The following is a 25624-nucleotide window of genomic DNA, read 5'->3' as shown; positions in this document are numbered from 1 at the left end:
GCCAGGTGTTCGATTGAGATGTAGGTGAGCACTTTGGCGATAGTGATCACAATTCGGTTAGGTTTACCTTAGCGATGGGCAGGGACAGGTATATACCGCAGGGCAAGAATTATAGCTGGGGGAAAGGAAATTATGACGCGATTAGGCAAGATTTAGGATGTGTAGGATGGGGAAGGAAACTGCAGGGGATGGGCACAAACGAAATGTGGAGCTTATTCAAGGAGCAGCTAATGCGTGTCCTTGATAAGTATGTACCTGTCAGGCAGGGAGGAAGTTGTCGAGCAAGGGAGCCGTGGTTTACTCAAGAAGTTGAAGCGCTTGTCAAGAGGAAGAGGGCGGCTTATGTTAGGATGAGACGTGAAGGCTCAGTTAGGGCGCTTGAGAGTTACAAGCTAGCCAGGAAGGATCTAAAGGGAGGGCTAAGAAGAGCAAGGAGAGGACACGAGAAGTCATTGGCGGATAGGATCAAAGAAAACCCTAAGGCTTTCTATAGGTATATCAGGAATAAACGAATGATAAGAGTTAGAACAGGGCCAATCAAGGATAGTAGTGGGAAGTTGTGTGCGGAATCAGAGGAGATAGGGGAAGCGTTAAATGAATATTTTTCGTCAGTATTTACAGTAGAGAAAGAAAATGTTGCCGAGGAGATTACTGAGATACAGCCTACTAGGCTAGATGGGATTGAGATTCACAAGGAGGAGGTGTTAGCAATTTTGGAAAGAGTGAAAATAGATAAGTCCCCTGGGCCAGATGGGATTTATCCTAGGATTCTCTGGGAAGCCAGGGAGGAGATTGCAGAGCCGTTGTTGTTGATCTTTAAGTCGTCATTGTCGACAGGAGTAGTGCCGGAGGACTGGAGGATAGCAAATGTTGTCCCCTTGTTCAAGAAGGGGAGTAGAGACAGCCCTGGTAATTATAGACCTGTGAGCCTTACTTCGGTTGTGGGTAAAATGTTGGAAAAGGTTATAAGAGACAGGATTTATAATCATCTTGAAAAGAATAAGTTCATTTGCGATAGTCAGCACGGTTTTGTGAAAGGTAGGTCGTGCCTCACAAACCTTATTGAGTTTTTCGAGAAGGTGACCAAACAGGTGGATGAGGGTAAAGCCGTGGATGTGGTGTATATGGATTTCAGTAAGGCGTTTGATAAGGTTCCCCACGGTAGGCTATTGCAGAAAATACGCAAGTATGGGGTTGAAGGTGATTTAGAGCTTTGGATCAGAAATTGGCTAGCTGAAAGAAGACAGAGGGTGGTGGTTGATGGCAAATGTTCATCCTGGAGTTTAGTTACTAGTGGTGTACCACAAGGTTCTGTTTTGGGGCCACTGCTGTTTGTCATTTTTATAAATGACCTGGATGAGGGTGTAGAAGGGTGGGTTAGTAAATTTGCGGATGACACGAAGGTCGGTGGAGTTGTGGATAGTGTCGAAGGGTGTTGTAGGGTACAGAGGGACATAGATAGGCTGCAGAGCTGGGCTGAGAGATGGCAAATGGAGTTTAATGCGGAGAAGTGTGAGGTGATTCACTTTGGAAGGAGTAACAGCAATGCAGAGTACTGGGCTAATGGGAAGATTCTTGGTAGTGTAGATGAGCAGAGAGATCTTGGTATCCAGGTACATAAATCCCTGAAAGTTGCTACCCAGGTTAATAGGGCTGTTAAGAAGGCATATGGTGTGTTAGCCTTTATTAGTAGGGGGATCGAGTTTCAGAGCCACGGGGTCATGATGCAGCTGTACAAAACTCTGGTGAGGCCGCACCTGGAGTATTGCGTGCAGTTCTGGTCACCGCATTATAGGAAGGATGTCGAAGCTTTGGAAAGGGTGCAGAGGAGATTTACTAGGATGTTGCCTGGTATGGAAGGAAGGTCTTATGAGGAAAGGCTGAGGGACTTGGGGTTGTTTTCGTTAGAGAGAAGGAGGAGGAGAGGTGACTTAATAGAGACATACAAGATAATCAGAGGGTTAGATAGGGTGGATAGTGAGAGTCTTTTTCCTCGGATGAGGATGGCAAACACGAGGGGACATAGCTTTAAGTTGAGGGGTGAAAGATATAGGACAGATGTCAGAGGTAGTTTCTTTACGCAGAGAGTAGTAGGGGCGTGGAACGCCCTGCCTGCAACAGTAGTAGACTCGCCAACTTTAAGGGCATTTAAGTGGTCATTGGATAGACATATGGATGTAAATGGAATAGTGTAGGTCAGATGATCGGCGCAACATCGAGGGCCGAAGGGCCTGTACTGCGCTGTAATATTCTAATTCTAATTCTCACTACGCGTGTCCGTCTCCCCTCGCCTTCCTCACTACGTGTGGCTCTCCCCTCGCCTTCCTCACTACGTGTGGCTCTCCCCTCACCCTTCCTCACTGTGTCTGGGTCTCCCCTCACCCCTCCCCTTCATGGCTGTGTCTTTTTTCACTCTACCAATGAAAGTTGGACGCAGTGTAAAATTAACCCTATTTGCACTACTGCTGTGGACCAATTTCACCCCAATTGCATCAGAAATGCAATTGTTCTGCTTGCATGTCCAACATCTCTTGTTATATTTATCCTTCCTCCTTTCAAAATGCTGCAGCTTGATCAATGTTATGTGTTAATGAAGTGAATAGGAAGTGATTTTGTAGCTTATGTAAGATATATCTTATATGGTCTTAGTTCCGTTTGGTTATCTCTGTAATCATTCCCACTTACCTGGAACACCTCCAACTCTTCTAGAATGATCTCTTCTACCTCTTGGTTTGCTTTGGGAGCATAGATGGATTTCAGGACCACCCCAGTGTCTGTCGAGAAACATAATAGGACTTTCAGCTCTTGTTTTACAAAATGTGGCCTGTGAACACCAGCGCTCTCTGTCTCGGTGTAATCAGTAAAGGAGGAACAGACATTCCAACCTACTATAGCTGCCAGACCCTTTATTCTATCTGCTTTCATCAATATCCAAAATAAGCACACAATCCCTCCTTGGACTGATTAAATGGTTCTTGCTTAAACGTGCCAGGATGAAAAGCTGAATTATTTTATTGCATACTGCAACGAAGACCAGCAAAATAAGATTTACAAAGTTGATTTTTTTTTTAAATACACGTGATAAGGCCCCACTGATCCAAGAACATGAAACTGTCACTACGTTCTGAGGTAAAACTACAGTTACACTACCAACAAGGATGCCAGCTAGCTTCTGCATACACTGGCAATATCAAGTGGTGGCCATTATGAGGTGCAGCGCTACAGTGCAGTATAGACAGTATCAGTGACAATTCATCAGCGATTATAGGCAACATTTCATGATTATCATGATTGCTGTGTACTAGAAATTCATAAGTACTAGGTGGCACAGTGGTTTAACCCACTAGCCTTTACTTTTTACCAAGACAGTTTATATGAAAATCTCATCAGCTGGCTATGCAGTATCCACAGAACTTGCACCTAGTGGGTGAGGCAGGGTGTGGGGTGGTCCTTGATTCACAGGGATGTCCCCTGTCAACCCTGTGCTGCTTGTAAATGCTGAAGCTGGTTGATAACTGCCATCTGTTGCAAAACACAAACTGAAACTGGTGGAATTGAATGCTAAGGACGGAAAGTTTGGGACGCCGGGAATGGACAGGTTGCCCTGGCAATTGGGAGTCCAGAGCTCTGACCTCCAACAGGGTACTTACGTCCGAAGGATGTGGAGTGGCGATGACTCCCCAGTGGGATCTAGCCAGTCCTCCTGGTATGGCGTTGAGAGTTGAGCTAATGACAAGGAGGAGGAGGAGTGAGATGAGGAGGAGAAGATGATGAGGAGACGGAGAATGGACAGATCTTATGGCATTTTCTTGATTGCCTCAGAAAATCAGGAAGGGATTTCCCACAGTTCTTCCTGAAATTGGCCATAACTTTTATTTATCTCTATTTCTGTCACCCCCAGGACTACTAGCAATGGAAGGAGATTGGTACATGAGACTGCTCTGTCTAATGAATAGGGAGGGCAGTGATGGATTTCATGGTCTTTCCTATACTTTGACAGGTAGATATGGGGGAGGTTACTAGTCTGATATTGATAGCAATACACTTCAAGACAACATTTCTCAACATATTTCAGATGAACTTCCACCAGTTTAGCTGCTGCTATAATACACTGACAATACCAGTAACTAGATCTCATGCATTTACCAGAGGGAGATATCCAATTACCATATCCTGCAACATGTACAGGACATTTGACACCTACTGTTCTGCATGCTTGACAGGTTTTCAATTTGCACAGTGTAATGCTTTTGTAAAATATTTTGGAATGTTTCAATGTTAATTATTTTTCTGGTGAGGAGATGAGGCAAACCAAAATAGTTCTTTTCATAACACTGATTAATTAGTAAGGCACTCATTTAATTTAAACATAATATCTCATTATAAAGTTATCAACATGTACTCTTTTTACAGAGATAGTTGGTGGCTTTTAAAAAAAGTTTATTACAGCTACCCACCTGTTCCAATAAACATCACGTCATATTGTCCGTCCACCGCCTCAACCCGGTCCACAGCGAGCCGAGTAAACTTGTAGTCCACTCCGACTCTCATCAGCACCGGCCGCTGACTCACGGGGTAGACCGAGTCATGCATGAGTGGGTGGGTCCGGATAAAGAAGATTGCTTCATCCGGGTACTCACGGGTTGACCTGTAGCTCCCATAGGTGCTGCTGGGACACTGGAAGTAAGCGACATGTAGATTAGATAGATTAGAGATACAGCACTGAAACAGGCCCTTCGGCCCACCGAGTCTGTGCCGAACATCAACCACCCATTTTTTTTTATACTAATCCTACACTAATCCCATATTCCCAACAAACATCCCCACCTGTCCCTATATTTCCCTACCACCTACCTATACTAGTGACAATTTATAATGGCCAATTTATCTATCAACCTGCAAGTCTTTTGGCTTGTGGGAGGAAACCGGAGCACCCGGAGAAAACCCACGCAGACACAGGGAGAACTTGCAAACTCCACACAGGCAGTACCCGGAATCGAACCCGGGTCCCTGGAGCTGTGAGGCTGCGGTGCTAACCACTGCGCCACTGTGTAGAACCATAAGACCGTGACAGATGAGGTTTTGCTGAAAATCTCATCAATGATTCAGTGTTTGCTGGATGATAGTATAAAATAAACCAACATAGAAAATTCCAACGGTTGCTTGCTTTGAAAATATGAGGTGTGATCCATGGAAGACAATTCCCTTTGACTTATTAAGTATAATTAATGTTAATTCAAATAAATTCTCCAGGTGTCCTAACCAATATTTTTCCCTTAAACCAACATGGTTAATTCTGATTAGCACACAACTGGCTTGTCAAAGGATTTATGTTTGAAACAGGATTATCCCAAGATCAGGGTGTTCAAGTAAACAGAACAGTCAATTGTCCAGTCCTGATGAAAGGTCCCACCCAAAACATTCATCTATTTTTCTACTTCAAATGGATTTCCAGCGTGCTCCGTTGTAACCAAAATATACTGCTGTGCATATCTTCAGGAATGAATTACTGTGGAAGTGTCATCACTCTTGTTTTGTGCCAGCCACTTTCTGACAAAACAATGAATGAGATGAGTGGCCAGTTAATCTGTTTTTGGTATTGTGGGCTGATGGACAAATGTTAGCCAGAACAACCGGGGAATTCCCTGTTCACCTTCGAATAGTTCAATGAGATCGTTTATGTTCACCTGAACAGACAATTTAACGTCTCGTCTGAAAGATGGCACTTCCGACAATGAGGCCAGCACTGGGTGAAGCTCATGGCATGTAATATCAATGGCATGTAATGTCAATGCTGATGCTGGGTGATCCCATTCCTCTCAGTCTTTCTTCTACAATCGATGGAATGGATTGCATGAGGTAAAGAGATTGAATTTGATGGCCCTTTTTTTTTCTCCCATGCTTACCTTCATATTTCACATTCTTCGCCTTTATGGTTATGTTATGCAATATAGAAATTTGCCCAGACTGATGCACCAGATTAAGACAGTAAAATGAGTTTCAGTTTTAAATCAATGAGACACATTCCTTCTGATGATACAGCCCAGAGTGCACTACTCATTGGCACAACACTGAGTGTGCACACTGCCTCAGAGATCGTTAACATCACTCACCGTTCCAGGCCGAGGGAAGGGGACACGTCCAGGATAGGTCACCCACTTGTAGTCAGGACCCTCTTTGTGCGCAAATTCTCCTTTGAAGGCCATTATAATGTCAGCCATCTTGTACACACAGACAGCTGACCCGTTAAGAATATTGCTATAAAAAAAAATAAATGGTCACTGAATTTCCTCTCACAACATTTCAATTAATCTACTCTTGTATTGACTAAGTGAACAGCACAGTAAATAAGGAATCATGCTCCGAAGGCAGGAAGTCAAAACAATCTCCTAACTACACCTTTCAACTGGTTGAACCAGTTGCTTTGGGACTGAACTGAGTGACGAGCAGGTGAGGAGGGGTAACCAGGCTCCCCTCTTGCCCTTCCTCTGATTTGACCGCAACAGGGTTTATTCCTTTTTAAACAGTGGATGTGATTACCACTTCAGTGAGTGTTTTACCTTTTACCTTTGTTGTGATCGTAAAAGAACCATTCAGACAGATCTCGAGTTTAAACAAGAAAGAGGTGAGTTTATTATACTTAACAATCTAAACCCGATCTAAATAAAATAATAAAATGACACTACACATTCATGCACACACTCACACGGGAATCTCACACACACACAAATAGACTACAGAGTGATGAGGAGTAGATTTTGTAGTTGGATTAGAGTTCAGAACAAATAAAAATTAATACACAATCTGTGGGGTTGGGTGATTCCGTTGTCTTCTGGCTGACGTTATGTTCTTAAAATCTTTGGCTAGTATAAGTATACTTTGTGGCTGGCCCACCTGGGTCAGGGCTTTCTTAGAGACAAAATTTTAGGTGGCATTCTTCCCCTGGTGTCTTTCTCTTGGATCAAGCACCCAGAAGCTAGGCTTTGCATGCCTCACGAGGCTTTTTTGAGAGAGAGAGAGAGAGAGACAGCCCTTCTGGCTTCTGCCCAAGGTGTTCAAATGCAAACTGCAGTGGCCATCTTGGTTGCCAGCTTTTTGTTTAAAGTTAACTGTAGAATTCCAGCTCTTTTTGTTTCATTAAAAGTTTAATGTAGGTTTCCCATCGATGAATTAAAAAATCCTCCTTTGGCATAGCTTTTCTTGACAATTGCATTTAAACTTTTAAAGTCTTTCTACCACAAGATAACATGAAACAAGTTTTGAAGATCTACTCTGAGAAGGCAATAGGTTCAGGTTGCTATTTCTTGCCTTTCTTCAATGATAGCAAAGGCTCGGTACAAGTTTGGTGCATGGTGTACAAGCCAGGAGGCCAAACATGACTCAGAACTCCTAAATATGCAACGCAACACAAAGGCTTCCTCCAGCCCTCATGCGAGAGCTAGAACCAAACCACAAGGTGAATTTATGAAAAAGATGGGTTGCAGAGAGGGAGTAGTCTGGCACACATCAACCAGTCTTTCACTACTCTGGTGGGAGAGTCACCTTCATGGTGGGTACACAAGAAACAGGAGCAGTAATAGACTATATGGCCTGTCGAGCCTGCTCTGCCGTTCAATACAATCGTGGCTGACCGTAGGCTTCAACTCCACTTTCCCACCTTGCCATTTCTCTTGATCCCCTGAGACACCAAAAATTTGTCAATGCCAGCCTTAAATGTATTGAACGATGGAACATCTCTTTGCCAAAGCCCCTTACATGAAGCCTGGATTAAACAGTTGACGAAGGCTGATATATAAGCATCACAAGCACGGAAGGCCTGGAGTTTCCATGCAGCTGCCCTGCTCCGCCACTGTAATGTCAGCAGAAGTGCGATGGAAGCCATGTTTATGTGCAAAAATGGGGTTTTCACCTTAATTCCAATGAAGTTACAGCAGTGGAGTGGAAACAACACTGAGGAAATTCGCACCCAAGGTGTTTCGCTCATTGTAAGCAGCAGATTGTCCTGTCACCATTTGGGAGGCAGAAATCTGTTAAGCAACTTCACAGGAAATCGAAGCTTGGGCTGGCAGCTGTTGGAGGCTGAACATGTGAATATGTACACTTTTCTCCAGAGCTTTGATGCCTCCTTGAATTGGGTTGCAGGAAGGTAAGCAGCTGACTAGCCAGCCTGGCGCACCATAGACTCTTACAACACAGAAGGAGGCCATTTGATCCTTTGTACCTCCTCTTAGAAGGAGCTATTCAGCTAATCCCATGCCCCAGTCTATTCCCCATTGCCCTGCAGAATGTTTCCTTTTCAAGTATTTATCCAATTCTTTTCTGAAAGTTACAATTGAATGTGCTTCCTCCATCCTTTCAGGTAGCGCATTCCAGATCATAACAATTCACTGCGTTAAAAAAAAATTCCTCATCTCCGTTCTGGTCCTTTTGCTAACCTATATCCACTCCTACCAGTGAAAACAGTGTCCCTGTTGGAACCTGGAGAGGTAAGCCTGTCACTGGGAGTTGAGAGTCTTCTTCTTTGCCTCCATCTCCCTGGTATCCTTCTGCAAGCCAATGCAATAACAGGTAGGGATGGTCGCAGGCTGACAACCGCCACGTATGATTAGAAACCTTCCAATGAGCTTCATGCTACCAGCCAGGGGAATGTGGTGCAGGACAGAGGGAAGGACAGTAAAACTGGCCAAAGTAGGAAGAGGAAAAAAGATCAGCCAGGACTCTTGCTATTGATCACCTGGAAAGTGCATGTAACAGGGCGCTTGAGTGTGGATGGAATCAGTCTTGCCTGCGGTGCCATACACAGTGAAATAGCCTGTTATTGTGCATTGTGGGAGCCCCTTTACCACATGGACAGCAGCAATTCAAGAAGGTGGCCCAGTACCCACCTTCTCAGGGACAGGCAACAACAACAACTTATATTTATATAAGCACATTTAACATAATATAATGTCACAAGGTGCTTCACAGTAGCATTAGAAAATAAAATATGACATTGAGCCATATAAGGAAATATTAGATCAGATGACGAAAAGCTTGGTCAAAGAGGTAGATTTTAAGAAGTGCCTTAAAGGAGGAAAGTGAGGTGGAGAGGATGAGACGTGTAAGGAGGGGATTCCAGAGCTTGGGACCGAGGCAACCGAAGGCGCAGCCACAAATGATGGAGCAATTAAAATTAGGGATGCACAAGAGACCAGAATTAGAGAAGCACAGGTATCTCGGCGAGTTGTGAGGCTGGAGGAGATTAGAGATAGGGATGGGGGGGGGGGGGGGTGCCATAGAGGGATTTGAAAACAAGAATAAGAACTTTTAAATCAAGATGTTGCTTGACTGGGAGCCAATGTAGGTAAGCAAGCACAGGGGTGATAGGGGAATGGAACTTGGTGCGAGTTAAGTTATGGGCAGCAGAGTTTTGAATGACCTCAAGTTTACAGAGGGTAAAATGTGGGAGACCAGCCAGGAGTGCATTGTAATAGTTAAGTCTATAGGTAACAAAGGCATGAATGAGGGTTTCAACAGCAGATGAACTGAGACAGGGGGTAAAGTCAGGCGATGTTACAGAGGTGGAAATAGGTGGGCTTTGTGATGGCATGGAATATGAGACTGGAACCTCATCTCGGGGTCAAATGTGACACCAACGTTGCGAACAGACTAGCTTAATCTTAGAATATTGCCAGGGAGTGAGATGATGTCGGTACATACGAACATACAAATTAGGAGCAGGAGTAGGCCACTTGGCCCTTCGAAGCTGCTCCTCCATTCAATATTCATGGATGAACTGATTACTCCACATTTTCACCTACTCCCGATAACCTTTCACCCCCTTGCTTATCAAGAATCTATTTACCTCTGCCTTAAAAATATTCAAAGACTCTGCTTCCACCGCTTTTTGAGGAAGAGAATTTCAAAGACTGACAACCCCCAGAGAAAAAAATTTCTCCTCATCTCTGCCTTAAATGGGCAACCCCATATTTTTAAACAGTGGCCCCTAGTTCTAGATTCTCCCACAAGGGGAAACATCCTTTCCACATTCACCCTGTCAAGACCCCTCAGGATCTTATATGTTTCAATCAAGTTGCCTCTTACTCTTCTAAATCCCAGCGGATACAAGCCAACCTGTCCAATCTTTCCTCGTAAGTGTCATGGTCCTGTAGTTTTTTTTCCGGGAATATGCGTTTTGCCTTTATGGCTTGCAAATCAATATTGCTTTAAGAACCAGCAAGCCTCAGGAGTCATAGAGAGTTTCTGTTGCCTTAGAAACAGCTATTTGGAGACTGTATTCTCGTTACCATAGATACAGCCTTGGGAGTGAGTATCAAACAATACATTTGTTACAATTCAATTTTGAACTGGTTTTTTAATTGAAGAGTTTATTCTAACAGAAGACAGACACAGAGGACACACAGACAGACAGCAGTGGTGTTTAGCACCTGAAAAAAAGAGCTCTCAACCATTTAAACTGAAGGAAAAGGATTTTAGTCTGTTTAATTATCTCTCAAAATTCTAAAAATGTCAAGCCAAAACTGAGATCTCTGATAATTTAAACCGAAGGAAGGGAAGTTAGACTGTGACAATCTTTTATCCCTCAAAAAACTCTAAAGTCATATTGATTCTATTGAAAGTGTTTGCAAGTCGTCAATTGTTAAAATTCGCTGGAGAAGGAAAGCATCACCTACTGCTGGAGTTAGACTATGGACTGTTCCGCATTGGACAACTGTGAGGACTTCAAGCAACATTCGGTGAGGACTTCAAGCAACATTGGACTGTAAATTTGCAAGGACTCTAATTTTTTCTATTTTAAATGTTGTTTATATCTTCATAGTGTTTAAGGATTTAGTTCTTCTAATTAAAGAATTAATTTATTCATTTAAAGTTTGGTTAGCCTCATTCGGGGGTTGATAAATGGTACAATTTGGCTGGGTCTTTCTTTAATTTAGAAAGTTTTAAATGATACGTTAGGCGATCTATAGAATGACGGGATTGAATTAACAGTGCATTTCTCCCACCACAATCAGAATTGTATATTTTGATTGGGGGCTTTGACTGGAACGGTCGGTTCTAACAGTAAGACAGCCTGCCCATTCGAGGTATTAATCTAGTAAACCTTCTCTGTATTGCCTCCAATGCATTTACATCCTTCCTTAAATAAGGAGAATCCTTCCTTAAATAAGGAGACCAGCACTGTACACAATACTCCAGATGTGGTCTCACCAATGCCCTGCATAGCTGAAGCATAACCTCCCTACTTTTGTATTCAATTTCCATCACGTTAAATGATAACATTCTATTAGCTTTCCTAATTACTTGCTGTACTTGCATACTAACCTTTTGCGATTCATGCACTAGGACACCCAGATCCCTCTGCATCTCAGAGCTCTGCAATCTCTCACCATTTAGATAATACACTTCTTTTTTATTCTTCCTGTCAAACTGGACAATTTCACACTTCCCCACATTATACTCCATTTGCCAGGTCTTTTCCCACTCACTTAACCTGTCTATATCCCTTTGTAGCCCCCTCTTCACCAGTTACTTTGCTACCTATCTCTGTATCATCAGCAAATTTAGCAACCATACCTTCGGTCGTTTCATCTAAGTAATTTCTATAAATTGTAAAAAGTTGAGGCCCCAGCACAGATCCCTGTGGCACACCACTCGTTAAATCTTGCCAACCAGAAAATGACTCATTTATGCCTACTCTGTTTCCTGTTAGCGAGCCAATCTTCTATCCATGCCAATATGTTACCCCCTACACAATGAGCTTTTATTTTCTGCAATAACCTTTGATGTGGCACCTTATCAAATGCCTTCTGGAAATCTAAGGACAATACATCCACCGGTTCACCTTTATCCACAGCACATGCAACACCCTCAAAGACAGGTAGCTGGGGAATGCAGTTCGGAAAAGAGACCAAAAACAATGGCTTCAGCCTTCCCCAAATTTAATTGAAGAAAATTTCTGCTCATCCAGTACTGGATGTCGGATAAGCAATCTGATAATTTAGCAAGAGTGGAGGAGTTGAAACAAGTAGAGCTGGTCAGCATACATGTGAAAACTAACACTGTGCTTTCTGATGATGTGACTGAGGGCAGCATGTAGATGAGAAATAAGGTGGTGGACAAGGATAGATTCTTGAGGGATCCCATAGGTAATGGTGTGGAGCAGGAAGAGAAGGGTCCTGAATCTAAATAAAGGAAACTATAAAGGTATGAGTCGCGAGTTCACCAGAGCAGACTGGGGAACTTTACTAGAAGGGTTGACAGTGGATAGGCAATGGATAACATTCAAAGAACATGTGCATGAAATACAACAATTATTCATTCCTGTCTGGCGCAAAAATAAAATCGGAAAGGTGGCTCAACTGTGGCTTACAAAAGAAATTAGGGATAGTATTAGATCCAAAGATGAGGCATATAAAAATGCTAGAAAAAGCAGCAAGTCTGGGGATTGGGAGCAGTTTAGAATTCAGCAAAGGAGGACAAAGGTGTCGATTAAGAGGGGAAAAATAGAGTCTGACAGTAAACTTTCAGGGAACATAAAAACTGACTGTAAAAGCTTCTATGAATATGTGAAGAGAAAAAGATTAGTGAAGACAAATGTAGGTCCCTGACAGTCAGAAATGGGAGAAATTATAATGGGGAACAAAGAAATGGCAGAGCAATTAAACACATACTTTGGTTCTGTCTTCACAAACGAGGACACGAATAACCTCCCAGAAATGTTAGGGAACCAAGGGTCTAATGAGAGGGAGGAACTGAAGGAAATCAGTATTAGTAAAAAAAACATTGCTAGGGAAATTAATGGGGTTAAAGGCTGACAAATCCCCAGGGCCTGATAATCTACATCCCAGAGTACTAAAGGAAGTGGCCCTGGAAATAGTGGATGCATTGGTGGTTATCTTCCAAAACTCTACAGTCTCTGGAGCAGTTCCTACAGATTGGAGGGTGGAAAATGTAACCCCACTATTTAAAAAAGGAGGGAAAAAAAACAGGGAATTATAGTCCAGTGAGCCTTACATCAGTCGTGGGGAAAATGCTAGAGTCTATTACGAAAGAAGTGATAGCAGAACACCTGGAAAGCATAAACGGGATTGGGAAAAGTCAGCATGGGTTTACGAAAGGGAAATCATGCTCGACAAATCTACTGGAGTGTTTTGAGGATGTAACTAGTCGAATAGATAAGGGAGAACCAGTGGATGTGGTGTATTTGGATTTTCAGAAAGCTTTTGATAAGGTCCCACATAAGAGGTTAGTGTGCAAAATTAAAGCATATGGGATTGGGGGTAATATACTGGCATGGATTGAGAATTGGTTGACAGAAACAGAGAGTAGGAATAAACGGGTCTTTTTCTGGGTGGTAGGCAGTGAATAGTGGGGTATGCAGGGATCAGTGCTTGTGCCCCAGCTATTCACAATATATATTAATGACTTGAGTGAGGGAACTAAATGTAACATTTCCAAGCTTGCAGACGACACAAAGCTGGGGGCAGGCGGGGAAACTGAGCTGTGAGGAGGATGCAAAGAGGCTCCAATGTGATTTGGACAAGAGGGTAAATGCATGGCAGGTGCAGTTTAATGTGGATAAATGTGAGGTCATCCACTTTGGTTGTAAAACAAAAAGGTAGATAATCTGAATGGTGATAGCTTTGGAAAGGGGGAGTTGCAACGAGACCTGGGTGTCCTTGTACACCAGTAGCTGAAAGCAAGCAGTTAGGTGCAGCAAGCAATTAGGAAGTCGAATGGTATGTTGGCCTTCATTACAAGAGGATTTGAGTACAGGAGCAAGGATGTCTTACTGCAGTTATACAGGACCTTGGTGAGACCACATCTGGAGTATTGTGTGCAACTTTGTTCTCCTTATCTGAGGAAGGATGTTCTTGCCATGGAGGGAGTACAAAGAAGATTTACTAGGCTGATTCCTGGGATTGCAGGATTGACGTATGAGGAGAGATTGGGTCGACAAGGCCTATATTCACTAGAGTTTAGAAGAACGAGAGGGGGTCGCATATAAAATTCTAACAGGACTAGACAGGCTAGATGCAGGGAGGATGTTCCCAATGGCTGGGAGTCCAGAACCAGGGGTCACAGTCTCAGGATACGGGGTATGCCACTTAGAAGCGAGATGAGGAGAAATTTCTTCACTCAGAGGATGATGAACCTGTGGAACTCTCTACCGCAGAAGACAGTGGAGGTCAAATCACTAAATATATTCAAGAAGGAGATAGATATATTTCTTAATGCCAAAGGGTTCAAGGGATATGGAGAAAAAGCGGGAACAGGGTAGTGAGTTAGACAATCAGCCATGAGCTTTTTTGAATGGCGGAGTAGGCCTGAAGGGCCGAATGGCCTACTCCTGCTCCTATTTTCTATGTTTTTTTAGATTAGAGATATAGCACTGAAACAGGCCCTTCGGCCCACCGAGTCTGTGCCGACCATCAACCACCCATTTATACTAATCCTATATTCCTACCAAACATCCCCACCTGCCCCTGTATTTCCCTACCACCTACCTATTCTAGTGACAATTTATAATGGCCAATTTACCTACCAACCTGCAAGTCTTTTGGCTTGTGGGAGGAAACCGGAGCACCCGGAGAAAACCCACGCAGACACAGGGAGAACTTGCAAACTCCACACAGGCAGTACCCAGAATCGAACCCGGGTCCCTGGAGCTGTGAGGCTGCGGTGCTAACCACTGCGCCACTCCTATGTTTAGAAGCCATTACAAGTGTTCTGTCATTACAATTAGATAAATGAATGGAACCAAGTGAGAGCAGTCCCACCCAGCTGGATGACAGCGAAGAGGTGTTGGAGGAGGATGGTGTGGTCAACTGTGTCAAAGGCTGCAGACAGGTCGAGAAGGGCAAGGAGGGAAAGTTTACCTTTGTCACAGTCACATGGAATGCCATTTGTGACTTTCACAAGAGCTCTTTCAGTTCTGTGGTGGGGCAGAAACCCAATTGGAGGGATTCAAACATGAAGTTCTGGGGAAGATAGGAACGGATTTGGCAGCGACAACATGTTCAAGGAATTTGGAGAGGAAAGGAGGTTAGAGATGGAACAATTATTTGCAAGAGCCATGGGGTCAAGGGTTGTTTTTTGAGGAGAGAGGTGATGATGACGGATTTAAAGAAGAGAGGGAGAATACCTGAACAGAGAGAACCGTTTACAATATTGGCTAACATGGGGACCAGGAGAAGTTGGATCGTCAGCAACTTAGTAGGAATAGGATCAAGGGAGCAGAAGGTGGGTCTCATGAACAAGATGAGCTCAGAGAGGGCATGAGAGGAGATAGGAGAGAAACTCAAGAAAGATACGAGTTCAGGGCTGGGCAGGGGGACCATTATAGGAAGTTTGGCCAGTTGGGCTAATGGAACAAATGCCAGTCTTGCCAGTGATGCCCACATCCCAAAAATGAATTAAAATATCTATTGATGTTCTCAAAATGAAGAGTGGTTGTTTGGACGTGAAGGCAGCTGTACCCCAGCATGCGAGAACACAAGTAGTAATTATATGTTATGTCAACCCTGGCCAGCCAACAAATGCCACACACTTTGTGGCAGCCCAGAACATGAAACCCTGAGCTTCCTGTGTACATTGCCAGCAACATGCTGCTTCTGGAATGATAATTGCAGTTTGTTTAGAAACTTTATCTGTTCCATCAGACAGAGCTGCTGATAGCCTTGCTGCCATGCAGAGCAATAACATATCAAAAATCGGCAGACAAAATATGAGCAGATTTATCACTGGAGAGATAGTCCAGTGACCCGCGTTCACTTCCAATAGGTGACATGTTGCCTCACACGCAGCCAACAGTAAATTCCAGTGGTTGCATATCTCTTTGTATTGAACTTTATCCGGATCTCTTCAGATTCAGATCAACACCATTGTGATGGAACCCACACCGATTTCCAACTCACCCATCACCTTTACACTTGCTGACTTCCATTGGTTCCTGGTCCCCCATTGTCTCCTATTTAAGTCTCATCCTCATGTTCAAACCTCTCATGGCCTCATCCTTCCCTATGAGTGTAACCTTCTTCAGGCCTACAACCCTCTGAGAACTCGGTTTTCTTCTGATTCTGGCCTCTTGTGCGCTCCTGACTTCCTTCACCCCACCATTGGCAGCTGTGCCTTTCGCTGTTTAAGCCCCAGCCTCTGGAATTCCCCCTCTAAACCTCTCTATCATTATGGCCCTCCTTAAAGTCTACCTCTTTGACCAAGGTTTTAGTCACATTTCCAAATATTTTTCTTTGTCTCAATGTCAATTCTTGTCCAATTACACTCCTGTGAAGCACCTCGAGATTTTTTTTATGTTAAAGGCACTATATAAATGCAAGTTGTTATTGTCCTTGAGCTGTTTATTCTTGGTTATTAACCAGACTTTTAAAATGCTTTTGAGTAACAGTGATTTAAAGTTGAGTATTATAACAATACCTTCAGTGGAAGACCACAGCATGAAATTGTTACCCTAAGAAGGCAGACACAGAGAGACATTATACGCAGGTTTTGATCATCTCTTACTAATCCCATGCTAGGCCCCCACCTGCCAAGAATGAGGCACATTAATTTTGTCATGAACGTTGATTTTTAACTGTTGCTGGAGCGAGGAAATAACTTTTTAATCAGATCAACCGTGGCTGGAAAAAAAAGCATTTATATACTAACAGACATCGAAGGTGAGGAAGCATATTCCATGGCCTGGTAAGGAGGATACAATCCACAAGGGCCAGGACTGGTTAGACCAGCTGGTCAGATGACGAACTGGCTGTTCCAGGCTTTTCTTTTGAACTGGTCACAGAGAGTTTGAACTCAAAGACTGTTTGCTCCTGGACTGAAAAGATCTCTCCTGTCTGCTCCTATCTCTTTCTCACAAGCCTCTGAATCCACTGAAGACACATGAACCCCAAGAGAAAAAAGTCTTCTACAGTAAACAAGGTTTACGAACGAAAAGCAAGATCTACCTACAATCAGCTCAAAGAACTGTAACAAATACTCTTCAGATATTGCCTCAAACCTTTCCACTTTATTTTTTCTGCTGCACTTTTCTGTCTCTATTTGCGTGTGTGCATCACGTATGCATGCTAGAATGGATGTGCCCTGTATGGGAAGCCAGGAACAATTCCAGTGCCCGGGACCAGCATTTGTGCAGGAAGCGTCTCCAGCTGCAGCTCCTGGAAGTCTGGGTTTCAGAAGTGGAGCGGCGGCTGGGGACACTGTGGAGCATCAGCGAGGCGGAGAGTATTATGGATAGCACATATAGAGAGGTGATCACACCGCAGGCTCAGACTCCACAGGCACGAAGGGAATGTGTGACCACCAGGCAGAGCAAGAGGACTAGGCAGGCAGTTCAGGAATCTCCTGTGGCTATTCCCCTGCAAAACAGATATACTGCTTTGGATACTGTTGGGGGGAATGGCCTCTCAGGGGAAAGCAGCAACAGCCCAATTCATTGCACCATGGATGGCTCTGCCGCACAGGGGAGGAGTAAAAAGTGTGGGAATGCAATAGTTATAGGGGATTCAATTGTAAGGGGAATAGATAGGTGTTTCTGTGGCTGCAAACGAGACTCCAGGATGGTATGTTGCCTCCCTGGTGCTAGAGTCAAGGATGTCTCAGAGCGGTTACATGACAGTCTGAAGGGGGAGGGTGAACAGCCAGTGGTCGTGGTACACATTGGTACAAACAACATAGGTTTAAAAAAAAGGAAGAGGTCCTAAAAGCAGAATATAGGGAGTTGAAAAGTAGGGCCTCATAGATAGTGATCTCAGGATTACTACCAGTGCCACGTGCTAGTGAGAGTAGAAACAGCAGGATATATCGGATGAATACGTGGCTGAAGAGATGGTCTGAGGGGGAGGGTTTTAGCTTCCTGGGACATTGGGACCAGTTCTGGGGGAGGTGGGATCAATGCAGGACCGGGACTGATGTCCTACGGGGACTATTTGCTAGAGTGGTTGGGGAGGGTTTAAACTAAAATGGCAGGGGGATGGGAAACTTTGCAAGGAGCCAGAGGAGGGGGGATCAAAGACAAGAACAAAAGACAGTAAGGGGAAATAAGAAAAGTGATAGGCAGAGAAATCAAGGGCCAGAATCAAACAGGGCCACAGTAAAAAATAGTGGGAAGGGGACAGGTAATGTTAAAAAGACAAGCTTTAAGGTTTTGTGCCTTGACACGTGGAGCATTCGCAATAAAGTGGATGAATTAATCACGCAAATAGATGTAAACGGGTATGATATAACTGGGATTACGGAGACATGGCTGCAGGGTGACCAGGGATGGGAAATGAACATCCAGGGGTATTCAGTATTTAGGAAGGACAGACAAAAAGCAAAAGGCAGTGGAGTTGCATTGCTGGTTAAAGAGGAAATTAATGCAATAGTGAAGAAGGATATTAGCTCTGACGATGTGGAATCTGTATGGGTAGAGCTGAGAAACATTAAGGGACAAAAAACATTAGTGGGGGTTGTATATAGACCCCCAAACTGTAGTGGTGATGTTGGGAATGGCATTAAACTGGAAATTAGAGACACATGCGATAAAGGAACATCTGTAATTATGGGTGACCTTAATCTGCATATAAATTGGGCAAATCAAAATAGTCACAATGCCATAGAGGAAGAATTCATGGAGTGTGTACGGGATGGTTTTCTGGACCAATACGTTGAGGAACCAACTGGAGAACAGGCCATCCTAGACTGGGTATTATGTAATGACAGAGGAATAATTGACAATACAGTTGTGCGAGACCCCTTGGGGCTGAGCGGCCAGAATATGATAGAATTCTTCATGGAGAGTGACGTAGTTGATCCTGAGACTAGGGTCCTGAATCTTAGTAAAGGAAACTACGAAGGTATGAGGTGCAAGTTGGCCATGACGGATTGGGAAACGTTACTTAAAGGGATGACAGTGGATAAGCAATGGCAAACATTCAAAGAGCGCATAGATGAACTGCAACAATTGTTTACTCCTGTCTGGCGCAAAGGTAAAACAGGAAAGGTAGCCAAACCATGGCTTACAAGGGAAATTAGAGATAGCATTAGATCCAAGGAAGAGGCATACAAGTTCGCCAGAAAAAACAACAGATCTGAGGATTGGGAGCAGTTTAGAATTCAGCAAAGGAGGACCAAGGGATTGATTAAGAAGGGGAAAATAGAGTACAAGAGTAAGCTTGCGGGGAACATAAAAACTGACTGTAAAAGTTTCTATAGGTATGTGAAGAGAAAAAAATTGGTGAAGACAAATGTAGGTCCCTTAAAGTCAGAAACGGGAATTTATTATGGGGAGCAAAGAAATGGCTGACCAATTAAATGCATACTTTGGTTCTGTCTTCACAAAGGAGGACACAAATATCATACCAGAAAAGTTGGGGAACACAGAGTTTAGTGAGAGGGAGGAACTGAAGGAAATCAGTATTAATAGAGAAATGGTGTTGGGGAAATTGATGAGATTGAAGGCCGATAAATCACCAGGGCCTGATAATCTACATCCCAGAGTAGTTAAGGAAGTGGCCCTAGAAATAGTGGATGCATTGGTGGTCATCTTCCAAGACTCTATAGACTCTGGAACAGTTCCTACAGATTGGAGGGTAGCTAATGTAACCCTACTATTTAAAAAGGGAAGTAGAGAGAAAACAGGGAATTATAGACCAGTCAGCCCGATGTCGGTAGTGGGGAAAATTCTAGAGTCCTTTATCAAAGATTTTATTGCAGAGCACTTGGAGAACAGTGGTAGAATCAGACAGACAGTCAGCCAGCATGGATTTACGAAAGGGAAATCATGCTTGACAAATCTACTAGAATTCTTCGAGAATGTAACTAGTAGAGTTGATGAGGGGGAGCCAGTGGATGTGGTTTATTTGGACTTTCAGAAGGCTTTCGACAAAGTCCCACATAAGAGATTAGTGTGTAAAATTAAAGCACATGGGATGGGGGTAGTGTATTGCGATGCTAGAAAATTGGTTGGCAGACAGAAAACAAAGAGTAGGAATAAACAGGTCTTTTTCCGAATGGCAGGCAGTGACTAGTGGGGTACTGCAGGGATCGGTGCTAGGACCTCAGCTATTCACAATATACATTAATGATTTAGATGAGGGAACTAAGTGTAATATCTCCAAATTTGCAGATGACACAAAACTGGATGGGAGTGTGAGTTGTGAAGAGGATGCAGAGAGGCTTCAGGGTGATTTGGACAAGTTGAGTGAGTGGGCTAATGCATGGCAGATGCAATATAATGTGGATAAATGTGAGGTTATCCACTTTGGTAGCAAAAACAGGAAGGCAGATTATTATCTGACGGCTATAAACTGAGAGTGGGTATTCTGCAACGAGACCTGGGTGTTCTCGTACACCAGTCGCTGAAGGTAAGTATGCAGGTGACACAGGGGGTAGAAAAGGCAAATGGTATGTCGGCCTTCATAGCGAGAGGATTCGAGTACAGCAGCAGGGATGTCTTGCTGCAATTATACAGGGCCTTGGTGAGGCCACACCTGGAATATTGTGTGCAGTTTTGGTCTCCTTAACTGAGGAAGTATGTTCTTGCTATAGAGGGAGTGCAGTGAAGGCTTACCAGACTGATTCCTGGGATGGTGGGACTGATGTATGAGGAGAGATTGAGTCAGTTAGGATTATACTCGCTGGAGTTCAGAAGAGTGCAGGGGAACTCTAGAAACCTATAAAATTCTAACAGGACTTGACAGGGTAGATGCAGGAAGGATGTTCCCGATGGTGGGGGAGTCCAGAACCAGGGGTCATAGTCTAAGGGATATGGGGTAAACCTTTCAGGACTGAGATGAGGAGAAATTTCTTCACCCAGAGAGTGGTGAGCCTGTGGAAATTTCTACCACAGAAATCAGTTGAGGCCAAAACATTGTATGTTTTCAAGAAGGAGTTCGATATAGCTCTTGGGGCGAAAGGGATCAAAGGATATGGGAGGAAAGCGGGAACAGGTTACTGAATTGGAAGATCAGCCATGATCATAATGAATGGCGGAGCATGCTCGAAGGGCCTGATGTGGCCCGCTCCTATTTTTTAATGTTTCTATGCATCCGTAGGTGTCAACCGAATTAGAGTTTAAGTTTAATAAATTTCAACTTTTCTTCTTTAAAGCTGAGGAACCCTGTTTGTGTTGGTTTCTTTGCCTTATAATTGGAAAGCGGTGAACAAGGATTCACCAAGGGGAAGCTAAAACCACAGTGTTTTAAAAATTAAACCCTGTTTCAGTAAGACCAGGTGAAGGCTGAGAGCGACCCCTAGATACCTTCCTCACCGGGTCATAACACTAAGAAGTCCAGGAAAAGGATCAAGACCTAATGAAAGGCAGCACTAAAGTCAGAAAGTTTAAAAGGCAAACAAGGTTAAATCAGAAAACAGTGACTAAGGTAAAACCTGCAGACTGGAGGACAGATGGAAAACTCTAATGGAGGCAAAGACTGAGGGAGGTAAAGAGTACACTTTTGAGGATATGGTAATGAACGAGTTCGAACAAGAGATTGTACAATGAGACTTAATTTCAGCATGATGAGGGTGAAGCAAGGTAGAAACACTTTAAGAGCCAGACTCATTGTTTTTTAAACAAAAATTGCACTGCACATATAAGGAGAATATAGGTAGCATTTTATCACTGCAGTGCTTATTTCTCCTCTCTCACTAACAGCTGTATACAGTGACAGAATGGAGATGATTGAGCAATTCCCCCATCAAACACAACTGGAGACTGCACTGCTGTAAATGGCTGGGATTGATTGTATGCACATTATTTGTATGTGACTATCCTCCACTCACTGCACTTTGCTGGAGAAATCACCATGCTTTGATTGGGAGATTTCTGTAGCTTTAGTTATGAGTTCTGTTGGCTGTAGTTTAAATAGACACTGTAGACTGTTGTCGTGCACTGTTTAAATAAACCCTGCTGGGTAAATAGAGTTTGTTTGCTGTAAAGTATACTGCAAGCTCTGTCCCACCTATAATTCATTGGCTTATACAGTGGTGTCCACAGACACTTTGCACCAATGCACATGTCGCTATCCATCCCACATCATTCCTAGGAAAAATGCGAGCATGCAATTTTTTTTCCAGGCTTCAGCTGAGTTGACCACTAGTTCATTTGCTGCCCATTCCCTTCCTAGATGTTGAGTGCCTGGCCTTCATTTACTGCCCTGTCGGTGACAGACTGAACGGGAGTTACACGTCACCATGTTCAGTCGAACAGACAGTGTCCTCGCACTCCCTGTACAAACATTCTGGCACTGCAACCTGGGGCCACCCACAAGACAGCATCTACTCAACAGGGAGAACTTAATTGGAAATCTTGGTACAGCAATTGCAGTTTTCAAACAATTCCAAGTATTTTATCAGAAAACTGTCATTTTAAGAGGAGAAAAACAGAACTGTGACATAAATAGACCCAAAGCTGTTGTAGTGCAGCACTTAAAGAAAAATCAAGCTCTGTGATAGTTGGCAGATCTTAAAAGGTAGACCCATGATTACGGATTGTTTTAAAACACAACTTAGTCATCCAGGCAAAAATGGGAACCATTGATTTGAAATGAACGCTTCCACTGCCAGACTACACAATGTGTTTCATTTGAATATTCACTGAGGAATGCGTACTGAAAACATACAGTTTCACAAATTGCTCACTAACCACACCCACAGCACGAGTCAGGATCAAGGGCTCTGCTCCCTCTTCCCTCAGAGTTTCACAAATAAACAAACCTCTTATCAACACATTGCAACCTTTTGAAGAGACACTTTGTAGTTTCCTAACTGCCTGTTGCCAGTCGGGGGTCGGCATTGAACTCTCAGATAAGAGACTGCAGGCCTTTTATGCAGCTTTATTTATCTTAACCAAAGTGAAATTCTGGGTTGGATTCCCAAACTGTTTCACTATTTGTAACCTTTCGGTTTCCAGTTTGAAGGTGCCGGCTGTTGCAGTGGTAGTGCCAAGGGTGCCAGCAGGCAGGCAATACTTGCCAGGACTGTGAGCATCAACATGGTTATTTTGTTTTGGTGCTTGTTACAGCCAAGTCCCATCCCATCCTCACCAGACATCCAAGAACAACTGTTTGCATTTATACAGCACCTTTAATATAGCAAATGGTTGAAGGCACTTCACAAGAGCATATTAAACAGCAATAACATATTTATATGATGTCATTAACATAATAAAACATCCCTATGTGCTTCACAGAATCATTATAAACAAAATATGATACCCAGCCACATAAGGATATATTAGATCAGATGATCAACAGCTTGGTCAAAGAAGTAGGTTTTAAGGAGTATCTTAAAGGAGGCAGGTGAGGTAGAGAGGCAGAGAAGTTTAGGGAAGGAATTCCAGAGCTTAGGACATAGGCAGCTGAAAGCATGGCCCCCAACGGTGGAGCAATTAAAATCGGGAATGCTCAAGAGGCCAGAATTAGATCAGCACTGATATCTCAGAGGGTTCTCGGGCTGGAAGAGATTACAGAGATAGGGAGGGGCAAGGCCAAGGAGGGATTTGAAAAGAAGGATGAGAATTTTAAGATCAACGTTGTTTGACAGGAAGCCAATGTAGGTCAGCGAGCACAGGGGTGATAGGGGAACAGGACTTGGCATGGGTTAGCACATGTGCAGCAGAGTTGTTTACAGAGAGTAGAACATGGGAAACCAGCCAGGAGTGCGTTGGAATAGTCTCGGGGTAACAAAGGCATGAATGAAGGTTTCAGCAGAAGATGAGCTGAGGCAGGGGCGAAGTCGGGCAATGTTACATAAGTGGAAGTAGGCAGTCTTAGTGATTGTATTCAGGCAAAAATTGACACCAAGCCAAAGGAGGAGATATTAGGACAGGTGATCAAAGGCTTGGTCAGAGATAGGTTTTAAGGAGCATCTTAAAGAAGAGACAAGCAGAGAGGTTTAGGGTGGGTAAGCTTAGGGCTTTAGCAGCTGAGGGCACTGCCATAGGCAGGGTGAAGGAAGTTGGAGGGAGTGACTTGATTTTGTAAGTAGGTTGCTTCAATCTAAGAGACACATCAGCCTGAATGATTGCTGTAGCAGATGTTTTAAAGAGCTCAGATTGATAGAAGCCAATCCCATCAGTCAAGCACCAGCCTTTGGACAGTCAACAAGATCGAGTATTTGGCTTCCTATTAATCAGAACCAAGTTTTCCCTACAATATTTACTTGATTTGGGTTTATCTTGATGGGGCTTTGGTGAAACCGTCAGCCAAAGCTTCCCTTTGGACAAGGCTCTCACCTGGACGTTGTGAAAACTCCATAGATCAGCGGATTCTTTTTGTCCTTTCCGTTGAGCACGAAGACATCCTCTGCAAAGAAAACAGATGCAGTGCCAACGACAGTGGAAAATAAGTAGGAATCCTGACTTCAGAGTCATTACAGCACGGCAGGAGGGCAATCGGCCCATCGAGTCCATCCCTGACCTCTGGGCTTACTGCAACTTATACAAAGACAGGACTTATATGTAGCATCTAACTATTTCCTTTGGGTATCCCAAAGTACTTTAAAAGTGACGGACTACCTCTGAAGAGCAGCCACTGTTGTAATGTAGACAAACATGGCAGCTAATTATTTCACAAATAGGTCCCACAAACAGCAAATGAATGAATGGCCAAATGGTGAAGGTTGATGGAGGAATGTTGACTAAGACACAGGGAGAACACTGCTCTTTTTTCAAAATGGTTATGGGATCTTTTACACCCATTTAAGCTGGCAAGTTAGCTTAAACTTAACATCTCATCTGAAAGATGGCACCTCTGACAGTGCAACACTCCCTCAGCACTGCACTGAAGTGACAGCCTAGATGATGCGCTCAAGTCCATCATGGGGCTTGAACCCATGATGTTGTAGCCCAGAGGTTAAAAATCAAATAGACACTCAGACCAGGAATTTCTGTGGGAGTCTCTCAATCTCCTTCCACTTCTCCAGGACGTTCGCCTAAGTTAGGGCAGGAGATGCCTGTGGAAATTCACCCTCTTAAGCTTTATATAACATCCAAGTTCTAAACTCAAAGGTCTTTTCACCTAGACCAGCAATGGGGGTCGAATAACAAGCTAGAACCCTTCCAAGTTACAAGCCTTTCCCACCTATACTTGCATTCCCTACCCCACCCCACCAAAAGATTTTCATATGTGGCCCTCCCACCCAATGTTGCTGTGTCACCCTGATTGTCTCACTTGTTCACATCTCTCTCTGGTTCCCCACCCAGTTGCAATCCCTGTGTTCTGCAGCAGCAGAAATCGAGCAACGGTGGTTAATGGACCTGAACTGGAGAGAGTTTGGTAAAGCATTATTAAGTTCAGTACTTTTACTGCATTAGTCACTGTACGATCTAACTACCCTTTTCCAGCAGTGGTTGAGTTGGGAAGGAATGTGCACTGTCAAGAATGTAGGCATTTAAAAACAAAAGGTGAAGCACACTGACTATCCCGCGGGTTCAGTCTTCCTGTCACTCTTGCCCCTATGCTTCCATCTGAGTGGAGGTGTCAGGTATTTGGAAACAATCTTTCACTTCACCTGGATCACTGAACACATTATCGGCCACAGGCAGAATTCTCTATAGGTATACACTAACAAAGCTAGTTAATTGGCCACCATGAAACTGTGATAGGGGCTCGAAAGCCACAAAACT

General features: G+C 43.6%; 1 protein-coding gene across 1 annotated transcript in view; it reads right to left on the bottom strand.

The window, feature by feature from the left end:
• Positions 1–25624, bottom strand: part of sema3h (sema domain, immunoglobulin domain (Ig), short basic domain, secreted, (semaphorin) 3H) — a 174887-nt gene that overhangs the window by 20315 nt on the left and 128948 nt on the right. The window contains exons 9-12 of the mRNA XM_068051455.1: positions 24233–24302; positions 6114–6258; positions 4458–4677; positions 2686–2774 (exon numbers count right to left, since the gene is read on the bottom strand). Coding sequence (XP_067907556.1) covers positions 2686–2774; positions 4458–4677; positions 6114–6258; positions 24233–24302 — 524 coding nt within the window. The remainder of the gene's footprint in view (positions 1–2685; positions 2775–4457; positions 4678–6113; positions 6259–24232; positions 24303–25624) is intronic.

The sequence above is a fragment of the Heterodontus francisci genome, chromosome 19 (assembly GCF_036365525.1).
Source record: "Heterodontus francisci isolate sHetFra1 chromosome 19, sHetFra1.hap1, whole genome shotgun sequence".
NCBI lineage: Eukaryota > Metazoa > Chordata > Chondrichthyes > Heterodontiformes > Heterodontidae > Heterodontus > Heterodontus francisci.
This window is presented reverse-complemented; position numbering and strand designations above follow the sequence as displayed.